This window comes from Chiloscyllium plagiosum, unplaced genomic scaffold (genome assembly GCF_037043375.1).
Source record: "Chiloscyllium plagiosum isolate Xiang-an unplaced genomic scaffold, Cpla_swu_hap1 HiC_scaffold_9, whole genome shotgun sequence".
Classification (NCBI taxonomy): domain Eukaryota; kingdom Metazoa; phylum Chordata; class Chondrichthyes; order Orectolobiformes; family Hemiscylliidae; genus Chiloscyllium; species Chiloscyllium plagiosum.
The window spans coordinates 19,954,842-19,978,629 of NW_028270147.1; the positions used below are offsets into that span (position 1 = coordinate 19,954,842).

The 23,788-nt window shown below is 40.4% G+C and overlaps 1 protein-coding gene across 2 annotated transcripts in view; it reads left to right on the plus strand.

Annotated features, from left to right (window-relative positions):
* The window catches only part of cdc7 (cell division cycle 7 homolog (S. cerevisiae)), a 97,821-nt gene that overhangs the window by 51,978 nt on the left and 22,055 nt on the right, over window positions 1-23,788 (plus strand). For both annotated transcript variants that reach the window (XM_043698773.2, XM_043698774.2), the window contains exons 5-10: window positions 3,364-3,457; window positions 3,558-3,700; window positions 4,195-4,429; window positions 12,787-12,873; window positions 15,130-15,305; window positions 20,018-20,100. In XM_043698773.2, the coding sequence (XP_043554708.2) occupies window positions 3,364-3,457; window positions 3,558-3,700; window positions 4,195-4,429; window positions 12,787-12,873; window positions 15,130-15,305; window positions 20,018-20,100 (818 nt within the window). The remainder of the gene's footprint in view (window positions 1-3,363; window positions 3,458-3,557; window positions 3,701-4,194; window positions 4,430-12,786; window positions 12,874-15,129; window positions 15,306-20,017; window positions 20,101-23,788) is intronic.

Sequence of the window (23,788 nt, forward strand, 5' to 3'; positions counted from 1 at the left end):
CAAGGGTTTCGAGGAAAGGAGAGGAAAGTGGATGCGAATAATGTCAGATCAGCCATGATGTTATTAATGCCAGAGCAAGCTCAAGGGGCCAAACAGCCAACCCCTGTTTCTGTTTTGTATGATCTTCTAGAACTAATAAAGCTGCTGCGGTCATCTAAGCTCATGGACCCAACAATAAAATGGATTGTTTTGAGCCAAAATTAATATCCCTCTGAAAGACCACTGGAACTCAGATCTGTATTCCTTAGCTGATACACACCTTTCTGGAAGTTACATCTCGAGCTGAAAAGTTGTCTGCAGAATATTCAGCTTGGAAAAGCAATGAGCAGACTTGGGAATATACAAATGGACAATTTTATCAACAGCTGCATCTGAACAGTGAAAGAGAGACAACAAAACATGAATTTGTGAACAAAAATTGGAAGGCTTGCTCTCTCCCTCTCAGTCTGAAATATGAGCAATGATTTACTGAGAACTCACGACATTTGTAATTTGCCATTTACGGAGGGAAAAACCCAACAGCTAAACAGGTGGACTCTGGACTTCTCATTCTCACTATTCAAAGACTCGCTTTTAAAATAAAATACAACAGTCTATTGCAGATAACCCCTTATTTTGCCCCTATTCTACCCTTTTCTTTGTAAGCTCATTATCAGTGTTTCTGTGTGTTGCACTTTTTATGTAACATTTGTTCCCCTCAAAAAAAACCCTTTGAATAGGTTCTCCTTCATTTCTTAGATTTGATTAGGTTTAATTGAAGTATGATGGACATGGGTTTCAAAAAATTGATGCTGCAGACCGAGGGATTTGTAAGATGGGGAGCTGTGACTCCTCACATGGTCATAACAACTGTCTCACAGGAGATTTATTACCAAGCATCTCCATCAGATACCATGTGCAGTCAATGTTTATCACATAATTGCAACTATCGGTGTAGTATTTCTGGCACCTCGGTAGTACTGCTTCTCATAGATCTCCCAGAGCTCATGCTTAAAAGGAACTACAACACTCAGCAGCTTATGTACCATCACGTCATTGGGCTTTTATGGGACAATCACAGTGAACAATCACAAAAGCTGACCTTTTGAGCTCAGCCCCATTTGTCTGTCCAGTCAGATTTGCTGGCATCAGCCAATGTGCTGTCTCCATTGTGTAGGCTTGTTGGTTCTAGTTATGCTTTACCCCTTTATCTCTAAGCATCTAACAAGCCAGACTTCTTGAGCTGAATAACATGGGAAAATTTCACCTCTAATACTGTCAGTGTTTGTGCAAACTGATGACTGAGTCAAGTAACAGAAGTTTGTATTTCCAGAGCTTGGAGGAAGGAATTTTTTCTGCCAGATACACCTCCATATGGTTGTTGTCGTGAACATTCTTGCTTTTAGCTAACAGGATTGTGCCTGTGAGCGGGCTCCAGAGTTTGAGTATTTATGGCATGTTAATGAGTGCACAACAGGTTCCTGACCATGAAGATTTGGAAAACTAAACCACCTGAAAGGTTCTGAGAACATTATGGCAAAACATAATGCCATCAGAAAACTAAGTTCTTTCCTCCCACTGAAGTTCTCCCACCAACCCTTTTAAAAGCTCCAGGGCGGGCAAGGAAAATTCTGCCTATTAGCACTTGTTTACTCCACAGATGCCATAAGACAGCTTCCATGGTATTTGCTTCTGCATTGGATTCCTGCATTTTGATTCTTTCTTTTTAGAGTTCTTTGCAACATGAAGGTTTAAAACAAGCCACAACTTTTTTATTCATGTCATCAACCAGCTTGATTGTATTCAAATCAAGGTTTTGTTTGTAATGCTTGGTGAGATTGGTGCATATACAAGCAAATACTAATGGATTTTTATTTAAAACATCTCTTCCTGAGGATACTTCTCCTTTTCTTGTTTTTTCCACTCCCTTTTTGTTGGCCTCCTCCATGCTGCCCATCATCCTCAAGGGAAGCATAATTCTACAAACGCCTACAACATCAGCTGCTGGAACACAGAGAAAGAAAGTGGCTGTCCATTTAATACTGATCATAGGGCATTACATTGTGAATCACCTGCTACTTATATGCTCAGCACGTTTCTTAGTGCTCAAAGTATTTTTGGTTATTCGTTAATCACTTATTTGGAGGCACTGTGGTGTTCAAGTACTCTGTGGTGTTGTGATATGGTGATCTAAAATGGTGAGTTTATTCATATCAATAGTGATCTCCTATTAAACTAGCTTAATAAAGGTATCCTTTGTCTTTTAATGCTGGTGCTGTAGACCCCAGTCATGTCTTTTACCTCAGCACTATTTAGTTAACTCTGCTATTGAACACAGGTTGAAATTAAAAAGCAGAAGTGATTAAAAAATCATGACCTGCCATCTTTCATTTGAACTGCCTGCCCTCAATTTAAAAACAATCTATGCGACTCTCATGCGAACATTGCTGATTTAAATTTGCAATTAGTAATTCAATTTAGACAGAACATAACGGGTGCTGTTGATATGGATTTATCTTGCGTCTGGAACAAAGTTGTCATTCTTAATGAGAAACCTTGAACTGAGTTAGAACAGATGTGTTGCGAAGATTGCCTTGATGAGCTGAGGGAACCTATCTGAAAGGAAAAGGGCTTCTTTTGTATTTAGATTACATGGCTATTTTACGCCACATTAAGTACTTTTCTATTAATATACTATTATGACAGATCACTGTTTAATTCTTTTATTTTAATAGAACAAATGGAAGTAATTATATATTATGTTCCCACAGAAATATTTTTCTATATTTGACACCCTTTGAACCTTCACCATAACAAACTATTTTTTAACTCTGTTGAAGCTCATTACGTAACTGACCTCTTCAGTATTTGAGTTTTAATTTGTCAATTCTTGTCTCCAAACTTGTCTACTTCTCTATATCAATTTGTTTACCACTAAGTGTTTTAAACCTTGAGATATTTTGTGATGACTTGGCATCCTTGTTACTTTAATGAGTTGTGCTGCTATTATGAAGTATTTAACTAGTGATAGCTCATGTCAGTTTTCTTTAGAAAAGCAATGTATAGATAATGAGAGGTGGTGGTGTTCTTGACCTTTGTTGAAATCCAGTTTCTTAAAGTCACTTTATATTACGCAACACATACCTATTGAATTATGTTATTGAGAGTTATTGGTGTTTTAAAATAGGCAATGTATCGATCTTTCTTTACCCTCCTAAGTGTAGGGATAGCTTATTGTATATTCTCAAATTTTGACTACTTGCTTTTGACAACCATTGGATAAATACAATTACTAACAGTTATTGCATAATACAATTTGATTTTATGATGAAATAGACTTCCTTCTTGACCATCTTCTGTACCTGTTATTTGCATTTATTCTAGGGGTGAAGACAATGTAATGGGAGTTAAATACTGCTTAAGGAAAGATGATCATGTGGTTATTGTCATGCCATATCTGGAGCATGAGTCCTTTTTGGTAAGTTTATTTATAATTCAATTTGCATTGCCAAGGATTAGCTAAAAATTGAAATGTTCTGGGAATGATTTTAGTTTAAATGAAATGTGTTACTTTTCAGGATCTTTTGAGTTCTATAAAGTTGGAAGATGTACGGGAGTATATGTATAACTTATTAAAAGCCTTGAAACGCATTCATCACTTTGGTATCATTCATCGTGATATCAAGCCAAGTAACTTCCTATATAATGGACGCCTGAAAAAGTATGAATTTCTATCTCATCCCTATGTTATGTAATTAAAACGTATTGTTTGGATGAAGAGAATGCACGTATTATTTCATGCCAGCTACCCTAATAGAAAAAAATGTTGTTTTATTTTGATCCAGGAACAATCCTGAAAAAGAATTGGATATGGTTATATATTACAATGTGCAGCTATCATAAATAAGTACTTTTACAAAACTAGAAACCTTCTTTTCATAAAATATCTGTATCCTGGTGCATGTGGTTTTATCTTAAATTAAAATATTTGTTTTATTGCTTAATTGAGCTTTTAAAAGTTCATTATAATTTTGTCATAGCAACTTTTACATTCTTATTTCATTAGTCTGAAAGAATAGATACCATAGACAACTGAATACTACATAAATTAATTTCTAACTTGCTGAACACACCTAATTTAAGAGAATTGGACAAGATGATTGACTCTTCCCTAATTATTTCATTTTTTTTTATTAATGTCTCATTACATTACAGGTATGCATTAGTGGACTTTGGTTTAGCTCAGGGTACACCTGACACTAAAATAGAACTCCTTAAAGTCGTAAAGACAGAGGACCAACAGGGAAGTAGCTCAAAGAACAAACCGACAACCAGCACTGGAAATAAGCTTCCAAACAGTGGAACAGCGAATAAACCTCTGGCTCAACATGCTTCTGGCAAACAGCCTATTAAAAGGCCCTGGCCTCTTTCACAAGCTAAAAATGGAAAGGTTGTGTCTTGCCCATCTTTCACGTTTATCTTTATAATAGGTTGTATAAAAAAATTGAAGGAACTAACATTGCTGGCACATTCAATTATTGCATGTAAAATTTCTTCAGTCCTTTTTTAAAAGATAATGCTAGCCTCCTATTTTTAACATTGTAATCTAGCATGTGAAAATTTTAGCAATACTCATAAAGTATGATAGGGTTAGGGTTATTGCAGCCCTGAAGCTTATTCGACTTGCAGTAATAGCTGTTGCACTGTTGCAAAATAAAATGAGTAAGGATTGCTGTTTGACATGCTGTAGTTCTTCCATCTTGAGATTTATGATCATATTCAAACATGAGAAATGGGAGAATAAACCATGGGGCCCTTGAGCCTGCTTCACCATGGAGTGCCATCATAGCTGATCTTACAAGCCTGGCTGGTTGGCAGAGTGCATGGATAAAAGGATCTTTCTAAGGGAGGCAGCTAGTGACAAGTGGTGTTCCACAAGGCTCAATGTTGGTGCCACAAGTTTTTACTTTATACATTAACGATCTAGATGAAGGAACTGAGAGCATTCTGGCTATATTTGCAGACAACACAAAGATAGGTAGAGGGACAGGTAGTATTGACGAGGCTGGGAAGCTGCAGAAGGACTTGGACAGGTTAGGAGAGGGGTAAAGAAGTGATGTCATGTACCTTTGGTAGGAAGAATACTGGCATGGACTATTTTCTAAATGGGGAGAAAATTCAGAAGCCTAAAGTGCAAAGAGACTTGGGAGTTCTAGTCCAGGATTCTCTCAAGGTAAACTTGCAGGTTGAGTCAGTAGTTAGGAAGGCAAATGCAGTGATGGCATTTACTTCAAGAGGACTTGAATATAAAAGCAGGAATGCATTTCTAAGGCTTTATAAGGCTCTGGTCAGGCCACATTTAGAGTATTATGTGCAATTTTGGGCCCAATATCTCAGGAAGGATGTACTGGCCCTGCAGCGTGTTCAGAGGAGGTTCACGAGAATGGTCCCAGGAATGAACAGCTTAACATATGAGGAACATTTGAGGACTCAGTCTACACTCGATGGCATATAGAAGGATGAGGGGAGATCTAATTGAAACTTACAGAACACTGAATGGCCTGGACAAAGCAGATGTTTGGAAGATGTTTCCATTGGTAGGAGAAACTAGGGCCTGAGGACACAGCTTTCGAGTAAAGGGAAGGCTTTTTAGAACTTCATCACCCAGAGAGTGATAAATCTGTAGAATTCACTGCCAGTTTATTGAGTATATTTAAGATGGAGATAGATAGGTTCTCGATTGTAAAGGAGATCAAGGGTTGCAGGGAAAAAGCAGGGGAATGGGGTGATAAACTCCTCAACCATGATTGAAGGCGGAGCAGACTCTATGGGCTGAATGGCCTAATTTCTTCTCCTATGTCTTATGTTCTTCTGTCTCAACTCTAATTAGCTGCTGTTTCTCAAATTCTTTGATTCCAGGAAAGTGTAAAATATAGTCACTTGGTAATATATAGGACTGAAAAGGTTAGATAGCTAGTGCATATCCTGCAATTTTAATTATACAGTATAGATACATGCACTTCGGCCCACCAGCTAACAGTATGCCAGCTAACAAACACCAAACTAATCCCATTTATCACCATTTGGTTCATTCTTTACTATGCCCTGGTATTTTCAGTACTCATCCAGATGCTTTTTAAATGGTGTGAGAGTACATGGCTCCCTTAGCAGCACATCCTGTATATCTGCCAGCCTCTGGGTGGAAACATTTTTCATCTGATCTCTCGAAAGCATTATTCCTCACATTAAAACTTATGCCCTCTGGTCTTAGATACATTTGTAATAGGGAAGAGATTCTCACAATCTACTCTATCTATGCCCCTAATAATTTTGCAGACTTCTGTCAGATCCATAAGATGTAGGAGCTGAAATTGGGCCATTCAGCCCATCAAGTCTGCTTTGCCATTCAATCGTGGCTGATAGGTTTTTCAGCAGCATTTTTCCACTTGCTCCCCGTAACCTTTGATTCCGTTGGCAATCAAGAACTTTTCTATCTCTTTTTTTTAGATTTACTCAATGACCTGGTCTCTACAGCCTTTTTGTGGCAATGAATTCCACAGATTTATTAATGTCTGGCTGAAGAAGTTTCTCCTTATCTCCATTCTAAAAGGCCTTCCCTTTACTCTAAGGCTTGTGCCCTCGGGTCCTCGTCTCTTCTGCCAATGGAAATGTCTTTCCAACGTCCACTCTGATCAGGTTGTCCAGCATTGTGTAAGTTGCAATCAGATCCCCCCTCATCCTTCTAAACCCCATTAACTATAGTCCCAGAGTCCTCAAACATTCCTCATATGTTCATTCCTTTCATTCCTGGGATCATTCTCATGAACTTCCTCTGGACCTCTCCAAGGCAAATACATCTTTCCTGAAGTATGGGGCCCAAATTTGCTCACAATATTCTAAATGTGGTCTGACCAGAGTCTTGTAAAGCCTCAGGAATTTAAGCCCTGCTTTTATATTGTAGTCCTCTCAAGATGAATGACAGCATTGTATTTGCCCACCTAGGACTCCAAGTCCCTTTGCACTTCAGATTTCTGAATTTTCACCCCATTTAGAAAACAGTCTGTGCCTCTATTATTCCTACCAAAGTGCATGGCCTCACACTTTCCCACATTGTATTTCATCTGCCACTTCTTTACCCACTTTCCTCACCTATCTAATTCTTTCTGCAGCCTCCCTGCCTCCTCAATGCTACTTGCCCCTCCTCCTATCTTTCTATCATCTGCAAACTTAGCCAGAATGCCCTCAGTTCCTTCATTCAGATCATTGATGTTTAAATGAAAAGATGTGGTGCGCCATTAGTCACCAGCTTCCATTCTGAGAAGGACCCTGTTAACTGCACTCTCTGCCTTTTGCTAGGCAGCCAATCTCTACCTACGTAGTACCTGGCCTCTGATACCATGGGCCCTTACCTTACTCAGCAGCCTCCTATACGACATCTTGTCAAAGGCCTTCTTGAAGTCCAGGTCCATAATATTCATTGGCTCTCCTTGGTCTAACCTGCTCATTACCTTCTCAAAAAATTCTAACAGATTTGTTAGGCATGACCTCTACTTGATGAAACCATGCTACTCTGTCCTATTTTACCATACACTTCCAAGTATTCAGAAAGCTCATCCTTCACAATGGACTCCAAAACCTTACCAACGACTGAAGTCAGTTTAATCGGCCTAAAATTTCCTGTCATTTGCTGTCTTCTTAAACATCCTCCTCTGCTCCAAGGAAAGCAAGCCCAGCCTATCCAGTCTCTTCTCATAAGTGAGCCTTTTCAACCTGGTGAATCTCCTCTGCGCCCTCCAGTTAACTCACTTTCTTTCCAAATTGTGGCAACCAGAACTGCATGTTGTATTCCATCTGTATCCAAATCAGATGTTTTATAGAGTTTGTAACAAGATATCCTGGCTCCTATATTGTACACCTGCTAATGAAGGCAAGCATCCTGTATACCTTCTTTACCACCCTGTCTCCCTGAGCACTGATACCTTCCAGGATATATGGACTTGTACACCAAGGCCCCTTTGTTCCTCAGTATCCTTGAAGGACTCACCATACATATCATTCCCTTATTGGATCTCCCAAAATTAAATTTCATCTGCAATTGCTGTGCTCAATTTATCAGCTGGTCAATATCAGACTGTAGACTGAGACAATCCTCCTCATTATCAACAACAAAACCAATTTCATATCATCTGCAAATTTAATAATTGTTCCTTCTACATTCACATCCAGGTCAGTACGTAACAAAAAGCAGGAATCCCAGCAGCGAATCTGTGGTTCACTGTTGGTCACAGGCTTCCAATTATAAAAACAAGTGGTCACCATCAATCTTTGCCTCCTGCAGGCAAGACAATTTTAGATCCAGTTTGGCAACTTTCCTTGGATCCCAGGGGGTCTTACCTTTTGGATAAGTCTTCTATGTGGAATCCTGTCAAAGGCTTTACTGAAATCCAAGTAATTCACATCAATTGCATGACCCTCATCAGTACATTCAGTCCCCTTTTCAAAAAAATGCAATTAAATTAGACAGCATCTCCCTCTAAAAACCATGCTGATTATCCCTCCTTTTCCAAGTTGATTAATCCTTTCCTTCAGAATGCTTCCCAATAATTCCCCTATCATTACTATCAAGCTAACTGGTCTGTAATTACCTGGCTTATCTCTGCAGCCTTTCTTGAACAAAGGAACCACATTAGCTATCCTCCAGTCACTTGGTACTTAACCAATAGCTAATGTAGTATTAGATATGTCTTCCAGGCCCCCAGCAATCTCCTCTTGCCTCTCATAGCAGGCTGGGATAATCTAATCAGACCCTGGGGATTTATGCTTCCATAAAACATCTAAATCCACTTCCTTATTAATCTTAATGTGTTCTAGAGCCTCATCATCCCATCTGAAATCAACAGCTACAATTATTTCTCCTCTTTGAATACAAATGAGAAGTATTCATTGAAGACCTCACCCATGTCCACTGGCTCACGCAAATTGTCTCTTGGTCTCTAATAGGTCCCACTTTTTTCCTCTTACTCTTAATATATTTAGCAAAATCTCAAGGCTTTTTCTCGATCCCATCTGTCAAAGATATTTTGTGGCCCCTCTTAGTCTTTCCAGTTTCTAACCTCTTACACATGCTATACTATTGAAAGACCTCATCTTAATTGTATCTATTATGTGATTCCTTTTTTCCTTTATCAAACTCTCCATCCCTTGACATCGAGGGTTCCCTGCATTTGCTGCGCTTGCCCTTTTGAGAAATATGCTGGCCCTGAATTCTGATGTGCTACTTTCAAAAAGCTCCACTGTGCAAATATAAACATACCTACAAGTAACTGCTCCAGTTTGTTTGCCAGATCCTGTGTAATAATGTTGAATTCTTTATCCTCCTCACCCCCCATCTCAAGTAGGATTGTCTATGTGTTGGCAGAAAAAACTCTCGTGGGTGCACTTTGTAAAAATCCATCCCGTCTAAACCTTTCACACTAATGTGGTATTGTTAGCAAAGTTGAAATCCCCTCCAATTACAGCTCTGTTTCTCTCATAGTTATTAGAGATTTGCCTACATCTGCTCCTCTATCTCTCTGACTGTTGGAGACCAGTAGTACAATCCTGGTAAGGTAATGCCCCAGATGGCCAAATTTGAAGACCCATCAAAGCATTCTGTGTGAACAAATTTCACCTTATCTCAGTCGTAAAATTTTTAACCCCTTTTCCTTAAGCTATGACCCCTGGTCTGGACTCGCCCATCGTCAGGATCATTCATCCTGCATTTAACCTGTCTAGCCCTGTAGAATTTTATAGGTTTCCATGAGATCCTCCCCTCATTCTTCTAAACTCCAATAAATACTATCCTAACTGACTTGATCTCTCCTCATACTGCCATTCAAGGAATCAATTTCATAAACCATCGCTGGATTCTCTCTGTAGCAAGAACGTTCCTCCTCAGACCAAAACTACACACAATATTCTAAGTGTGGCCTCACTAATGCCTTGTATAATTGCAGTAAGATATCCTTGTACCTGTACTCAAAACTTTGCACTGTGAAGGCCAACATAGAGTTTGCATTCTTCATTGCCTGCTGCCGCTCCACACTTACTTTCAGCAGTTGGTGCACAAGGATACCAGGTTTAATTTCCCTCTCTCCGGTTAGGGCCATTCAAATAATAATCTGCCTTCCTACCTTTTCTACCAAAGTGGTAAACCTCACATTTATCTGCATCTGCCATACATTTCCCCACTCAACCTGACCAAACCACACCGCAACATCTCTGCATCCTCCTCACAGCTCACCCTTCCATCCAGCTTTATGTCATTTGCAAATTTTGAGATATTACATTTACTTCCTTCATCTAAGTCATGAACATTATATTGTGAGTAGTCATTGTTTCGTAGAATAAAGTTGAAATATAAGATTCTGTAGGAAATTGACAGGATAGATTCTGAGGGTATGTGACCTTTTGTCTGGAAATGTAGAATTTGAGGCATAGTTTGAGAGTAAGAAAGTGCCATTGAATTGGAAAGAATTTTTTTTTTAATTTATTGGCCTTTGGAATTCTGTTCCAGAGAGCATTGAAGGTGACTTAGATTTTTGATCAATGCAGGAGTGATTTCTGATCTGGAAAGAAGTTGAGAGTTATAGGGAAAGGCAGGAAAATAGAGTTAAGACTGCAGCCAGATCACATGGGCTGCACAGTGGTTAGCCCTGCTGCCTCACAGCGCCAGAGACCTGGGTTCAATTCCTGCCTTGGGCAACTGGCTGTATGGAGTTTGCACATTCTGCCCGTGTCTGCGTGGGTTTCCTCCGGTGCTCCGGTTTCCTCCCAAAGTCCAAAAATGTGCAGGTTAGGTGAATTGGCCATGCTAAATTGCCCATAGTGTTAGATGAAGGGGTAAATGTAGGGGAATGGGTCTGGGTGGGTTGCTCTTCGGAGGGTCGGTGTGGGCTTGTTGGGCCGAAGGGCCTATTTCCACACTAAGTAATCTAATCTTAAAAAAAACTGATTTTATCAAGTGGCACAGCAGACATTTGCTGAATAAACTTCTCCTCCTATTTGTTGTCATTTTCCCTCTTCCACAAGGTTATAGCCCTGAGCTTAGAATGTGTATCCATTCAATTTATCAAAGCTTATCTTGCTGCATACTCTTTAAGACCTTGAATGCTTAGAATTCCTGAATCTTCTCTTTGAGTAAACATTTACAGCTTCTGTAACTTTTTATTGCTTGGATGTCTATGCAAAAATTAGTGACCGCATTTAGCTGTCTTTTCAATGCTATAAAGTATGAGACTTTCCGAGTCTCATTGCCCTTGTTTGAGTTTGACATATTGTTGCTACATGTACTGAGATACAGTGAAAAGTGTTATTTTGCATGCAATACAAGCAGATCGTACCATACACAGTGCATCAGGGTAGCAGAATAGAGTGCAAAATATAGTGTTAACCACAGAAAAGGTTCAGAGAGAGAAGTCTGTTCAAATGTCTGTTAACAGTGAGGAAGAAGTTGTTCTTGAATCTCTTCACACTTGTATTCAAACTGTTTATATTTCCTGCCTGACGAGGGTGAAAGAGAGTATAACCAAGGTGAGAGACATTTTTTTATTATGTTAGTTTCTTTCCTGAGGCACCAGGAAATATAGATCGAGTCAATGGATGGAAGGCCAGTTTAAGTGATTTACTGGGCTGTGTTCACGACTCTAGTTTCCTGCAGTCTTGGGATGAGCAGTTGTCATACTGTGCTAGGATGCTTCCAGCTAGGATGCTTTCTATGGTGTATGAACTGCTGCAGTCCATTTCATATGTACATCCAAAATGCTATTCTTGTCCTTCTAGATGGAAGTAGTTGTGAGTTTGGAACATGCTGTCTAAGGAGCCTTTGTGAATTGCTGCCGTGTACCTTATAGATGGTAGAAGCACTTTGTATTGATCATGAGTGCTGGAAGGACTGAATATTTATGAATGTGGTGCCAATTGATTGGCTACTTTGTTCTCAGCGGTGTCAAACTTCTTCAGTATTATTGGAGCTACACTCATCCAGGCAAGTCGGGTGTATTCCATCACATTCCTGACTTGTACGTTGTAGATGGACTAGCTTTGGTGAGTCAGGAAGTGAGTTATTTGCTGCAGTACTCCTAGTCTCTGGCCTGCTCTTGCAGCCACAGTACACTGTTGTTTAACAGTGAGGAATTCAGTAATGGTGGTGCCAATGAGTGGCCAGTGACGATGTTTAGATTCACACTGGAGATGGTCATTGCCTGACACTTGTGTAGCACAAATGTTAATTGAATAACTTGTGCCGTTTCTGAGCAACAGGTAATATGGGTAGCACGATGGCTCAATGGTTAGCACTGCTGTCTCAAAGTGCCAGGGACCTGGGTTTGATTCCCGCCTCGGGCGACTGTCTATGAGGAGTTTTCACATTCTCCCCGTGTCTGTGTGGGCTTCCTCTGGGTGCTCTGGTTTCCTCCCACAATCCAAAAGATGTGCAGGTCAGGTGAATTGGCCGTGCTAAATTGCCCATAGTGTTAGGTGCCCATGTCTGTGGTAAATATAGGGTAGGGGAATGGGTCTGGGTGGGTTACTCTTCGGAAGGTTGGTGGTGGACTTGTTGGGCCGAAGGGCTTGTTTCCATACTGTAGAGAATCTCATCTAACAGGGTGCTGTGAGCAGGCTTAATGTAATACACAATTCATATTTTTAACTGAGGATTTTATCTTACTTCAAAATACTAACACTTACAATACAAAGATATGATTTGGTTTATGTGTTATTTTACATATGTAAATTCGGCCATACTAATAACACTTTTTTTTATTTTAGGGAGATTCATCAGTTCTGCGCTCTGTATTTGGGGAAAGAAATTTGAACGTCCGTAGCACTGAAGTTTATGAAGGTACAAGCAGTAAGGTAAGAAGTTATTAACCTGTTGACACACAGCTTCTTTTTATAATTGTATAATTTTTGTGCAAACCTAAATCTGTCCATTCTGATTATCAATAACTGATGAATTTGATGGTTGTACTCCATACATTTACACACATACATACAAAAAGACGCCTACACGAAAGCATTTCTATTAAGCCTGGCTCAGACAATTGTAATATATTAAAGCACTTTGGCCTGGAGTTTCCTCCAGTTCCTCAAATTAGAAGGTGTACCCAGATTGCATTCTTCTCTCCCCTCCCCCATTCCAAAGGGATTATCTGTTCTGACTTCAGCTCTGATGTTGAGTCATGTCGACTTAATATTAGCTTGCTCTCTCTCCATGGATGCTGTCTGAACCACTAATTGCCAGTTTTGATTGTTTTCTATGCAGATTCCAGCATCTTCATTAACTTGTTCCAACTATCTGTTCTGTCCTGTTTGGCAGTTAGACACACCATTGTTCTCCAGTTCTCATATTCTCATCACTTAAGCTGCACTATGACCGTAACACACACTCTCCTTCTCCCCCTCTCTCTCTGTCTCTCACACACGCACACACACAACCCCGGGCCAAACACCCAATTGCATAAATGCTGCCCCTTCCCCACACTTCAAGTCAGCTCTGATGAAGTGTCATTGAGATTCGAAATGTTACCTTGCTCTTGTCCGTGGATGCTGGCTGACCTGCTGTGATTTCCAGCGTTTTTTTTGTTTTTAACTCTCAAATTTCACTCCAGTTGCCCCACAAACCATTATAAGTGCAAACACAAGTCTTTCCGCAAGTCAAATGTACTAAGCCAGTGTAATGATTCCCAAGAATTTAGTCTGTAAAATGTTATATAATCCTGGAAGGTAATAGCTTACTCCACATTACAATATTCAACTATTGCAGCTTACTGAAAGTTCAGTATTGCATCTCCATAATTTGTTAACTGTAATTTTTGTTCTCAAATGAGCTCTTAAACCACATTTTACTACGCACTTATTAGACAGTACTTGGGATTGAGGACAATTGTCTTCCATTCTTGTTCTCAGGGTTCTGAGATGGCTGATAAGTCTTCATGACCTGCAGATCCCTCCACATGCTGGTGTTTGATAATTGGATAGATTAGGTACTAAACAAAAAACTCAAAGAACTGCGGACACTAGAAATCTAAAACAAAAACAGAAATTGCGAGAAAAACTTAACAGGTCTGGTAGGCGACATGGTGGCTCAGTGACCAGCACTGCTGCCTCACAGCACCAGGGACCCAGGTTCGATTCCAACCTCTGGTGACTATCTGTGAGGAATTTGCACGTTCTCACTGTGTCTGCGTGGGTTTCCTCTGGGTGATCCAGTTTCCTCCCACAGTCCAAAGATGTGCAGGTCAGGTGAATTGGCTAGATTGCCCAAAGTGTTAGGTGCCTTAGCCAGGGTAAATATAGAGCAGGGGAATGAGTCTGGGTGGGTTACTCTTCGGAGGGTCGGTGTGGACTTGTTGGGCCTAAAGGCCTGTTTCCATACTTTAGGGAATCTAATCTGAAAAAATAGCATCTGTGGAGAGAAATCAGTTAAATTTTTAGGTCCAGTGACCCTTCTTCATAACAAGATGCTTCACAGATGCTGGATTTTTCCAGTAATTTATTTTTTGCTTTTGTGGGATAGATTAGATGTTTGGAGGTTTTTGCATTTTCTCTGATACCTCACAATTGCCTCTACATACTCCTGGCAGATTCTTTCAGTTTGTTCAGTGCTTTCATGAATGCATCTCCATTTTGGTTAGTTACAAGCCAGAGACCCCTATTAGGTGGTGGGGATGTTTGATCTCTTCAATGATAGTTTGAAGGCATGCCAAATGCATCTCCCTCAATCAGTGCCTCATTGCCAACCAGTGCCAGGTCAATCCTAAGGTCCTGAAGAAGGGCTTATGCCCGAAACGTCAATTCTCCTGTTCCTTGGATGCTGCCTGACCTGCTGCGCTTTTCCAGCAACACATTTTCAGCTCTGATCTCCAGCATCTGCAGTCCTCACTTTCTCCTCCAATCCTAAGGTCCACCATGACAAGCACGCCTGTGAAAAAAAACCCATGGTCCCTCTATCAGTAAATAACATGATAATAAAGACCAAGGTAGATGGGACCTAATTGAGTATAAGTGTATAATTTCTGCTAATTAAAACACATGCACTGATTGGTCTGCTACATTGATTTAGATGTTTGTAAAGATCTGCACTTTCCAGATAAGCTCTTTGTTTTACAGCCAATGAGACCTACAAAAACTGTAGATGTTCCATCCAGAAAAATAATAGTGGCAAAACGCAAAATAACAACCAAGTGTACAGCAAGCAGCTTAAGCCGGAGGCCTGCCATTTGTCCATCAGAACTAACTTGTGACTGTTACACAACAGATAGGATTTGCAGTGTTTGTCTCTCAAGGTAAAGTACAATGAACAATTTAAGAATTTTTTAAAATAAATGTACGATTTTTAAATGCATTATGGGATTAAAACTCTGCTCATTTGCAAAATAACTTTAAAAATCCAAAGTATATTTTTTTAGGATGAAAAGTCATTGTAAGTTTTAAGATTTGTCCATGGAGAGTTGCATTTTTAGCAGGTAATGTTTGACAAGAACAGAAATTTCTACATACCGCTTGAACCACTAATCTCAACTTCACTAACATAGGGGCTAGAGGCAAACTAAGCTTAATCTGTTCTTTATCAATGTACTTTGATGTGAACCTTTGATGCATTAAGCACACACCAGTGGGAATTGTTTCCCTGCTTTATTATCTCACTATCTTCATGATTTGCAGCTCAGCATTAATTTAGTTTTATGTTGTGTACTCAAGCCCACCATGAATTGGGTAGATACTGCTTTGTGCCTCAGGTTTACAAATCTCATACTTGCTTATAAGTACTCCATAGCCCCCCCCCCCCCCCCCCGTCCATCTGTCTTTCAATTTTTTAATGAAACGATTTTTAAACATTTTTAATCCCTACGGCCATTCGCCCCATCAAGTGTGCACCGATCCTCCGAAGAGCATCCCACACCCTCACCCTATTCCCATAACCCCTTATTTTAACCATGTCAATTCCACCTAGCTTGCACATCCCTGGACGTTACAGACAATTTAGCATGCCAATCCACCTGATCTACGCTTTGGAATGTGGGAAGAAACCACAGCACCCAGCAGAAACCCCAACAGACACTGAGAATGTGTCACCTCCACACAGACAAACGCCCAAGGCTGCAATGGAGCCTGGGTCCTTAGCAATGCGAGGCACCAGTACTAACCACTGAGCAACAGTGCTACTGTCCACAATCTGGTTCTTTCCTCTTATGGTCATCTCTCCTGACATTTGTTTTCACTCAGACCCAGTTTGTTTGATTAAGCTCCTGGAAAGCAATTGAGATATTTTTCTACGTTAATGGCATTCTATAAATGTTACATTATGGTTAAACCCAACTAGATTGTTTGAACGAAAGCCCCTAATTTATTGGATTATTTCTTTCAATGAAACGGGTTTTGAATTAAATCAGTCTGTGGTCTTTTAGCTTAAACTGCTGCCTAAAACTGCACCCAATCAGCACTGAATTACCAACATCACTTAGGCTATAGATTGGTCTGATTTGGCAATTAGCAAGTAACATTGGTGCAATTAGTAATGTCATTCTGCAGCTCAGTCTGCAATTAGTTGGCCTTTTCCAGACTTTGTTAACATGTTAACTCTGGAAAAAAAATTTCCAAAATGTTGAATCGAGTATAAATGAAACACCATTTGAATTAATACAAGCAGCACGTCTTATCAAGTGGAACGAGCCCATTATTTCTTTGCCACTAAAATTAAGACCATCCAATCAGCTGATTCTGGCAATTTGATCACTACCACTCGACAGTCAGACCAGACAGGCACTGTTCTAGGTTTAAAGTTACTTTGTTGTCTGGTTTCTATTTGGTTTCCATACCTACCTTGTCCTCTTCAAGCTTGTCATGTCAATCCTATATCCTTCAAATCACTGACCACGCACCTTCCATGTTGCCTGACGTTGCTAATTCTCTTCAGGTACTTCCATCTCTTGCTAATCTGAAGTCACCAGTCCTTGACCATATGAGCCTCGAAAAATACTATATCATCACCGAACTCCATTTCCTCTTGGAAGTCCTGAGGGTATTGTTGCCTTCTAAATCTATGCCTGTTTTCCCTAGAATTTGAGTTCCTCCAATTAAGTTTCTGTCCCTGCCACTTTACTGAAACCACTCTTATGAAAGTCACAGAAGACCTTCTATTTCACTGACAAAAATAAACTAATCCTGCTTTTGCCATCATACCTTGTTTGAGGCCTTCAACAGTCTTGACAGCACCACCATTCTTCTACAATGGCTCTCCACTATTGTCCAACTGTATGTGACTTAGCTTGCTTGGTTCCTTTTTTGGTTATCTATTTACTACCAGAGAATTATCTGCAAAATGTGTTCTCTTTGTTTTTTTCCCCCACACCACAACCTCTGCTTTCTCAAGCATCTGTCCTTCCTCACCTGTTAATTCTCATTTATGTGTCGCCCTTCATCAGTGACCTCCCTTGGCATAGCATTAGTTTCTATATGTGTGTTGACAATACCCACTTCTAACTGCCACAGTCTCTCTTGGCTCCTATTTTCTAGCTGTCAACTCCACGTCTCTTCTTACCAACTGTCTTAGGCTGGTCCAGAATTTTAAAAGCCTTGGTCTTGTTTTTGATATGAGGATGAGTTGCAACCACATGTTATGCCATCATGATGGTATAGTGGTAATATTTCTGGACTCATAATACAGAGGTCCAGACTTGTGCTTCATGTTCATGGGTTCAAATCTCGCCACAGCAGCTGGTGGAATTTAAAATTCATTTAATATGTATGAACGTGAAAACTGGTCTCTGTAAAGGTGACCATAGCAACAGTCATCAGAAGTGGTAACATTTTCTTCACAATATAATTGGCTCTTAATAGCCTTCTACATTGGCCTAGTAAGTCACTAGGTTCATGGCCAGTTTGAAACAGGCAACAAATGCTGGCTCTGTCAGTGCCTATATCCCATAAAAAGCATAAATCAACTCTTTTCACTTGTGTAAGATTACCTGATTCCACTCCTATCACAGCTCATCAACTGCTGAAATCTTCCTTATTATTCAGACATGTCTTGATTATTTCAGCACTCTACATTCCCAGAATGGTCTCCAATATTCTACCTTTATATCATCTAAAACTCTACTTCTGTCCAATTTCACAGCATCTTGTTTTCATTCTTGTAGTTGAATATTTTTGTGGAAAAGTTGATATGACTACACCAGTTACAGAATTACATATTCATGCAACAGATGAACACTTTGAGGTGACGCATTGTTGCCTCACAGCACCAGGGTCCCACGTTCGATTCCAACCTTGGTGACTGCTTGCATGGAGTTGTGCATGCTCCCGTCAGGTGCTCCAGTTTCCTCCCACAGTCCAAAAATGCGTGGGTTAGGTGAAATGGCCATGCTAAATTGCCCATAGTGTCCAGGGATGTGTAGGTTATCTATGGAAATGTAGGTTTATAGGAATGGGGGTGGGGAGGGGAGTGGCGTGGCGTGGGTTTGTGAGGGATAGTCTTCAGAGGGTCGGTACAGACTCAATGGGCCAAAATGGCCTGCTTCTGTACTGTAAGGATTCTCTGATGATCCTATGATACTTTTACTCACTGAAAGCTATCTGAAATTCAAAGTCGAATTCCAAATGTTTTGTTCAATTGTAGCAACTCAATCATCTAAATCAAAATCTGACATAAGAAAATTAACCATTTATTTTAAAATTTTAAAAATAGCCCTGATAAGGGAGATGCTTACACTATCAAAATGAAGAATTTATTCAAAATTCTCACAAAGATCCTGACATGAAGTTTAATTTTCCACACCAACTGGTGCTATGCTACTCACAAAGAAATCAATGTAACTTGGAATAATCCACATTATGGTTGCAATTCAGTGATCTTAATGCTCACCTCAGGATTCATTAAAGACTCAATGAATGAGTATTTCCTACACTGTAAGTTCTTATTTTCAATTATTGTATTCAGATTTTAGAGTCACAGAGATGTACAGCACAGAAACAGACTCTTCAGTCCAACTCGTCCATGCCAACCAGATATCCCGAACCAATCTAGTCCCACTTGCCAGCACTTGTCAAAACTCTTCCTGTTCATATACCCATCCAGATGCCTTTTAAATGTTGCAGTTATACGAGCCTCCACCACTTCGTCTGGCCATTCCACAGACGCATCACCCTTTGTGTGGAAAAAGTTGCCCCTTAGGTCTCTTTTTATCTTTCCCCTTTCACCCTAAATCTCTTTTTATCTTTCCCCACCCCAGGGAAAAGATTTTGTCTATTTATCGTATCCATGCCCCTCATGATTTTATAAACCTCTAGAAGGTTACCCCTCAGCCTCTGATGCTCCAAGGAAAACAGCCCCAGCTTATTCAACCTCTCTCTATAGTTCAAATCCTTCAACCCAGGCAACATCCTTATAAATCTTTTCTGAACCCTTTCAAGTTTCACAACATCTTTCTGATAGGAAGCAGACCAGCATTGCACACAATATTCCAACAGTGGGCTAACCAATGTCCTGTACAGCCACAACATGACCTTCCCAACTCCTGTACTCAATATTCTGACCAATAAAGGAATTAGTTTATTTGTGCTAGCTAGTGAAGTATTAAGAAATTATTTTCATGAGGAGTATGGCAATATCCACCTTCAATTGTTTAATTCCTTTGATTTGTAAACGTTTGAATATGCTGAGTCCAGAACAGAGCGAAATTCTCTTTCTACAACTTGCCTGTTTTATGTCTTTACTGGGTATGGCATGGACAAACAGCTTTCAGTCTGTTCTCTGGTAGAATGTAAAGAAGCAGATTCTGAAGATCCTACTTCTGTTGCTGTACCTCTAGCCAGCAGGGCAGTCTGACTAAAGTAGTACAAAGGGGAAAACTGAAATTCAAATGACAGTCTCAGATGTGGTTGTAAAACACCTGATTGAAAAGTATGTTCAACAGAAATGAATAGAAATGTTTTATTTGTTTTTCTTCTAAATGGTTGTTTTCAAGTAATAAGATTACCTTATTTGTATCATTAGACGCCAACAAGTTGCCCCAAGAGCAGGTACTCCAGGATTCAGAGCACCAGAAGTCTTAATGAAGTGCCCACATCAGACTTCAGGTACAGAAGGGTTAAAACAATTGTTGTTTGGCTTCTAAAACTGAAATGACACTTGTGCAGTGTTTTAGGTGTAATTAACTTTTCTATTCATGCATTCTTTACTTAATATTTCTACATCTTGTGAGCAGGTCATAAAGCAGTTGTAGAGACTCCATGTACAGAAACCATTGACTTGAACAGACCAATTTAGATGATTTACTGGAGGCTGTAATTTTGGCTAGGTATTGAGCTGAACAAGGTTCAGCATCCTTTATGGAATTGGATTTATTGCTGGTACTCAGATTCTCATCATAACGGCTCAGAAATATACCTGGTGTTTCCTGAAATCTGAGTGCGTGCATTTTCTGGATAAGAAAGTCTAATCTTTAATATGTACAAACAGCAACTAATTTGGCCTAATTTAGTTTATAATTGGCACTAAACTGAAATGTACAGATTAAATTCTGTAGGTATTCACTTTGGAGTCACAGAGCTGTACAGCATGGAAATAGGCCCATTGGTCCAACTTATCCATGCCAACCAGATAACCGAAAGTAATCTAGTCCCATTTACCAGCACTTGGCCCATATCCTTCTGAACCCTTTCTATTCACACACCCATCCAGATGCCTTTTAAATGTTGTAAATGTACCAGTCTCCACCACTTCCATTGGCAGCTTGTTCCATACAAGCACCACCCTCTGCGTGAATAAGTTGCCCCTTAGGTCCCTTTTAAATTTTTCCCCCTCTCACCCTAAACCTATTTCCTTTAGTTTTGGACTCAGCCTCTGGAAAAGACCTTTGCTTTTCACCCTATCCGAGCACCTCATGATTTTATCAGCCTCTAGATGGTAACCCCTCAGCCTCCAATGCGCCAGGGAAAACAACCCCAGCCTATTCAGCCTCTCCAACAAGTCCTCCAACCCTGGTAACGTCCTTGTACGTCTTTTCTGAACCCTTTCAAGTTTTGCAACATCTTTCCTAGAGCAGGGAGACCCCCAGAATTGCATGCAGTATTCCAAAAGTGGCCTAACTCATTTCCCGTACAGCTGCAACAAGACCTCCCAACTCCTATACTCAATGCTCTGACCAATAAAGGCAAGCGTACTGAATGCTGGAAAGGATTGTTAGAAAGAAAGCAGATTAATTAAGAACCTGCTGAAACCCGATCCTCTAAGTGATCCAGACCCTCTTTAATGGGAATGTACACAGAGTGCTGATGTTGAGCTTCTTGAGGGGTGAGGCAGAGGAAGGAAAGAGGTGTTCGTTGATTGCTTTTCATAAACAAAGCAGCTCATTGAGTAGGATTGATGAGTATTTCTAATCTTTACAGTATAAGTAAGGTCTTTGGTTTGTTTAGATCTCTAGTCTTTTGTTTCTCTTCTTAAAAATAGCTTGTATATAAGATTGATACTGGTTTTTCATGAATGGTAAACAGCAGGGATACTAGAGTGTATAAAGTTACCAGAAGGTAGGCTGCTGTCTCATTTGAGAGAGAGAGAGAGAGAGAGAGACACCTGGTGGTGATTTAACTTGAGGGTCACCACAACTCTGGGAAGGGGAGAGGTTGAAAAGAAGAATCCTTTGTGGTAACCTCAACCACATCTCTATGACTCTATGTGGTGTTGGCACCATTCTGCAACAACCAGCCATCCAGTAAACTGAGTAATATCACCCCCACTAGAGTATATTAGCAAATTAAATAATATATGATAGAGGTGTCAGGTCAGGCGATATTTCTGCTACTGTATATGAGAGCTTCTGGCCATTAATGTGATTCAGAGTTAAAAATTACACAATACCAGGTTATAGTCAAACAGGTTTTTTTTGGAAGCACTAGCTTTCGGAACGCTGCTCCTTCATCAGGTGGTCGTGGAGGTTAAGATCATGCTGACAGAATTTATAGCCAAAGGAGTCCAGTGTCATGGAGATGTGATACAGAAAACAATCGCAGATAAAAACATAAAGTACAGAACCAAACAGGCCCTTCGGCTCACGATGTTGTGCCAAGGATTAATCCTAATCTAAAATAAAATAACCTAACCTATGCACCCTCAATTCACTGCTGTCCATGTGCATGTCCAGCCGTCGTTTTAATGTCCCTAATGACTCTGCTTCCACCACTACCGCTGGCAATGCTTTCCATGCGTTCACTACTCTTTTCTTAAAGAACCTACCTCTGACATCTCCACTATACCTTCCTCCTAACACCTTAAAACTAACCCCTCGAGGCAATCAATTCTGCCCTGGGCAAATGTCTTTGGCTCTCGATTCTATCCATGTCTCTAGTTGCTTCATACAACTTGATCAGGTCATCTCTCTTCCTCCTTCTCTCCAGAGAGAAAAGTCCAAACTTAGTCAAACTCTGTTCGTAAGACAAGCCCTCCAGTCCAGGCAGCATCCTGGTAAACCTTCTTTGCACCCTCTCCAAAGCCGCCTCATCTTACTGAAAATAAGGAGACCAGAACTGGACACAATATGGATGTATGTTTGCTCGCTGAGCTGGAATGTTCGTTTTCAGACGTTTCGTCGCCGTACTCGGTAACATCTTCAGTGAGCCTCCGAATGAAGCAGTAGTGGTTTAGCCTGCTTTCTACTTATATGCATGTGGTTCCTTGGGTTGGTGCTGTCATTTCCTATTCTTTTTTTCTCGGGGTGGTAATTGGGATCCAAGTAAATGTGTTTGTTGATAGAGTTCCGGTTGGAATGCCATTCTTTTAGGAATTCTCCTGCATGTCTCTATTTGGCTTGTCCTATGATGGATGTGTTGTCCCAGTCGAAGTGGTGTTCTTCCTCACCCGTATGTGAGGATACAAGTGCGAGTGGATCATGTCGTTATGTGGCTGGTTGATGCTCATTATGACGACATGACCCACTCTCACTAGTATCCTCACATACGGATGAGGAAGGACACCACTTCGACTGGGACAACACATCCATCATAGGACAAGCCAAATAGAGACATGCACGAGAATTCCTAGAAGCTTGGCATTCCAACCGGAACTCTATCAACAAACACATTTACTTGGATCCCATTTACCACCTCTGAGAAAAAGAATGTGAAATGACATCACCATAGGAAAAGATGTCACCACAGGAAATCACATCACCAACCCAAGGAACCACCAGCATATTAATAGAAAGTGGGCTACACCACTTGTGCTTCATTCCGAGGCTCACCAAAGATGTTACCTAGTATGGTGACGAATTGTCCGAAAACAAACCTTCCAGCTCAACAAGCAAACCTACATTCAGAACCTCAATCTGAGCTACAATTCTTCTCAAAACTTATGGTCACAATATTCTGAGTGCGGTCTCACCAGGGTTTTGTAGAGCTGCAGCAAAACCACGCAGCTCTTAAACTCGATCCCCCTATTAATGAAAGCCAAAACATCATATGCTTTCTTAACAACCCTATCCACTTGGGTTGCAACTTTGAGGGATCTCTGCAGTTGAACACCAAGATCTTGCTATTCCTACGCACTGCCCAGAGTCCTGTCTTTAATCCTATATTCAGCGTTCAAGTTCGACCTTCCAAAATGCATCACTTCACATTAATCCAGGTTGAACTCCATCTGCCATTTCTCAGCCCAGTTCTGCAACCTGTCTATGTCACGTTGCAGCCTGCAATAGCCCTCTATACTATCGACGACACCTCCAACCATTGTGTCATCTGCAAATTTACTAACCCACCCCTCAACCTTCTCATC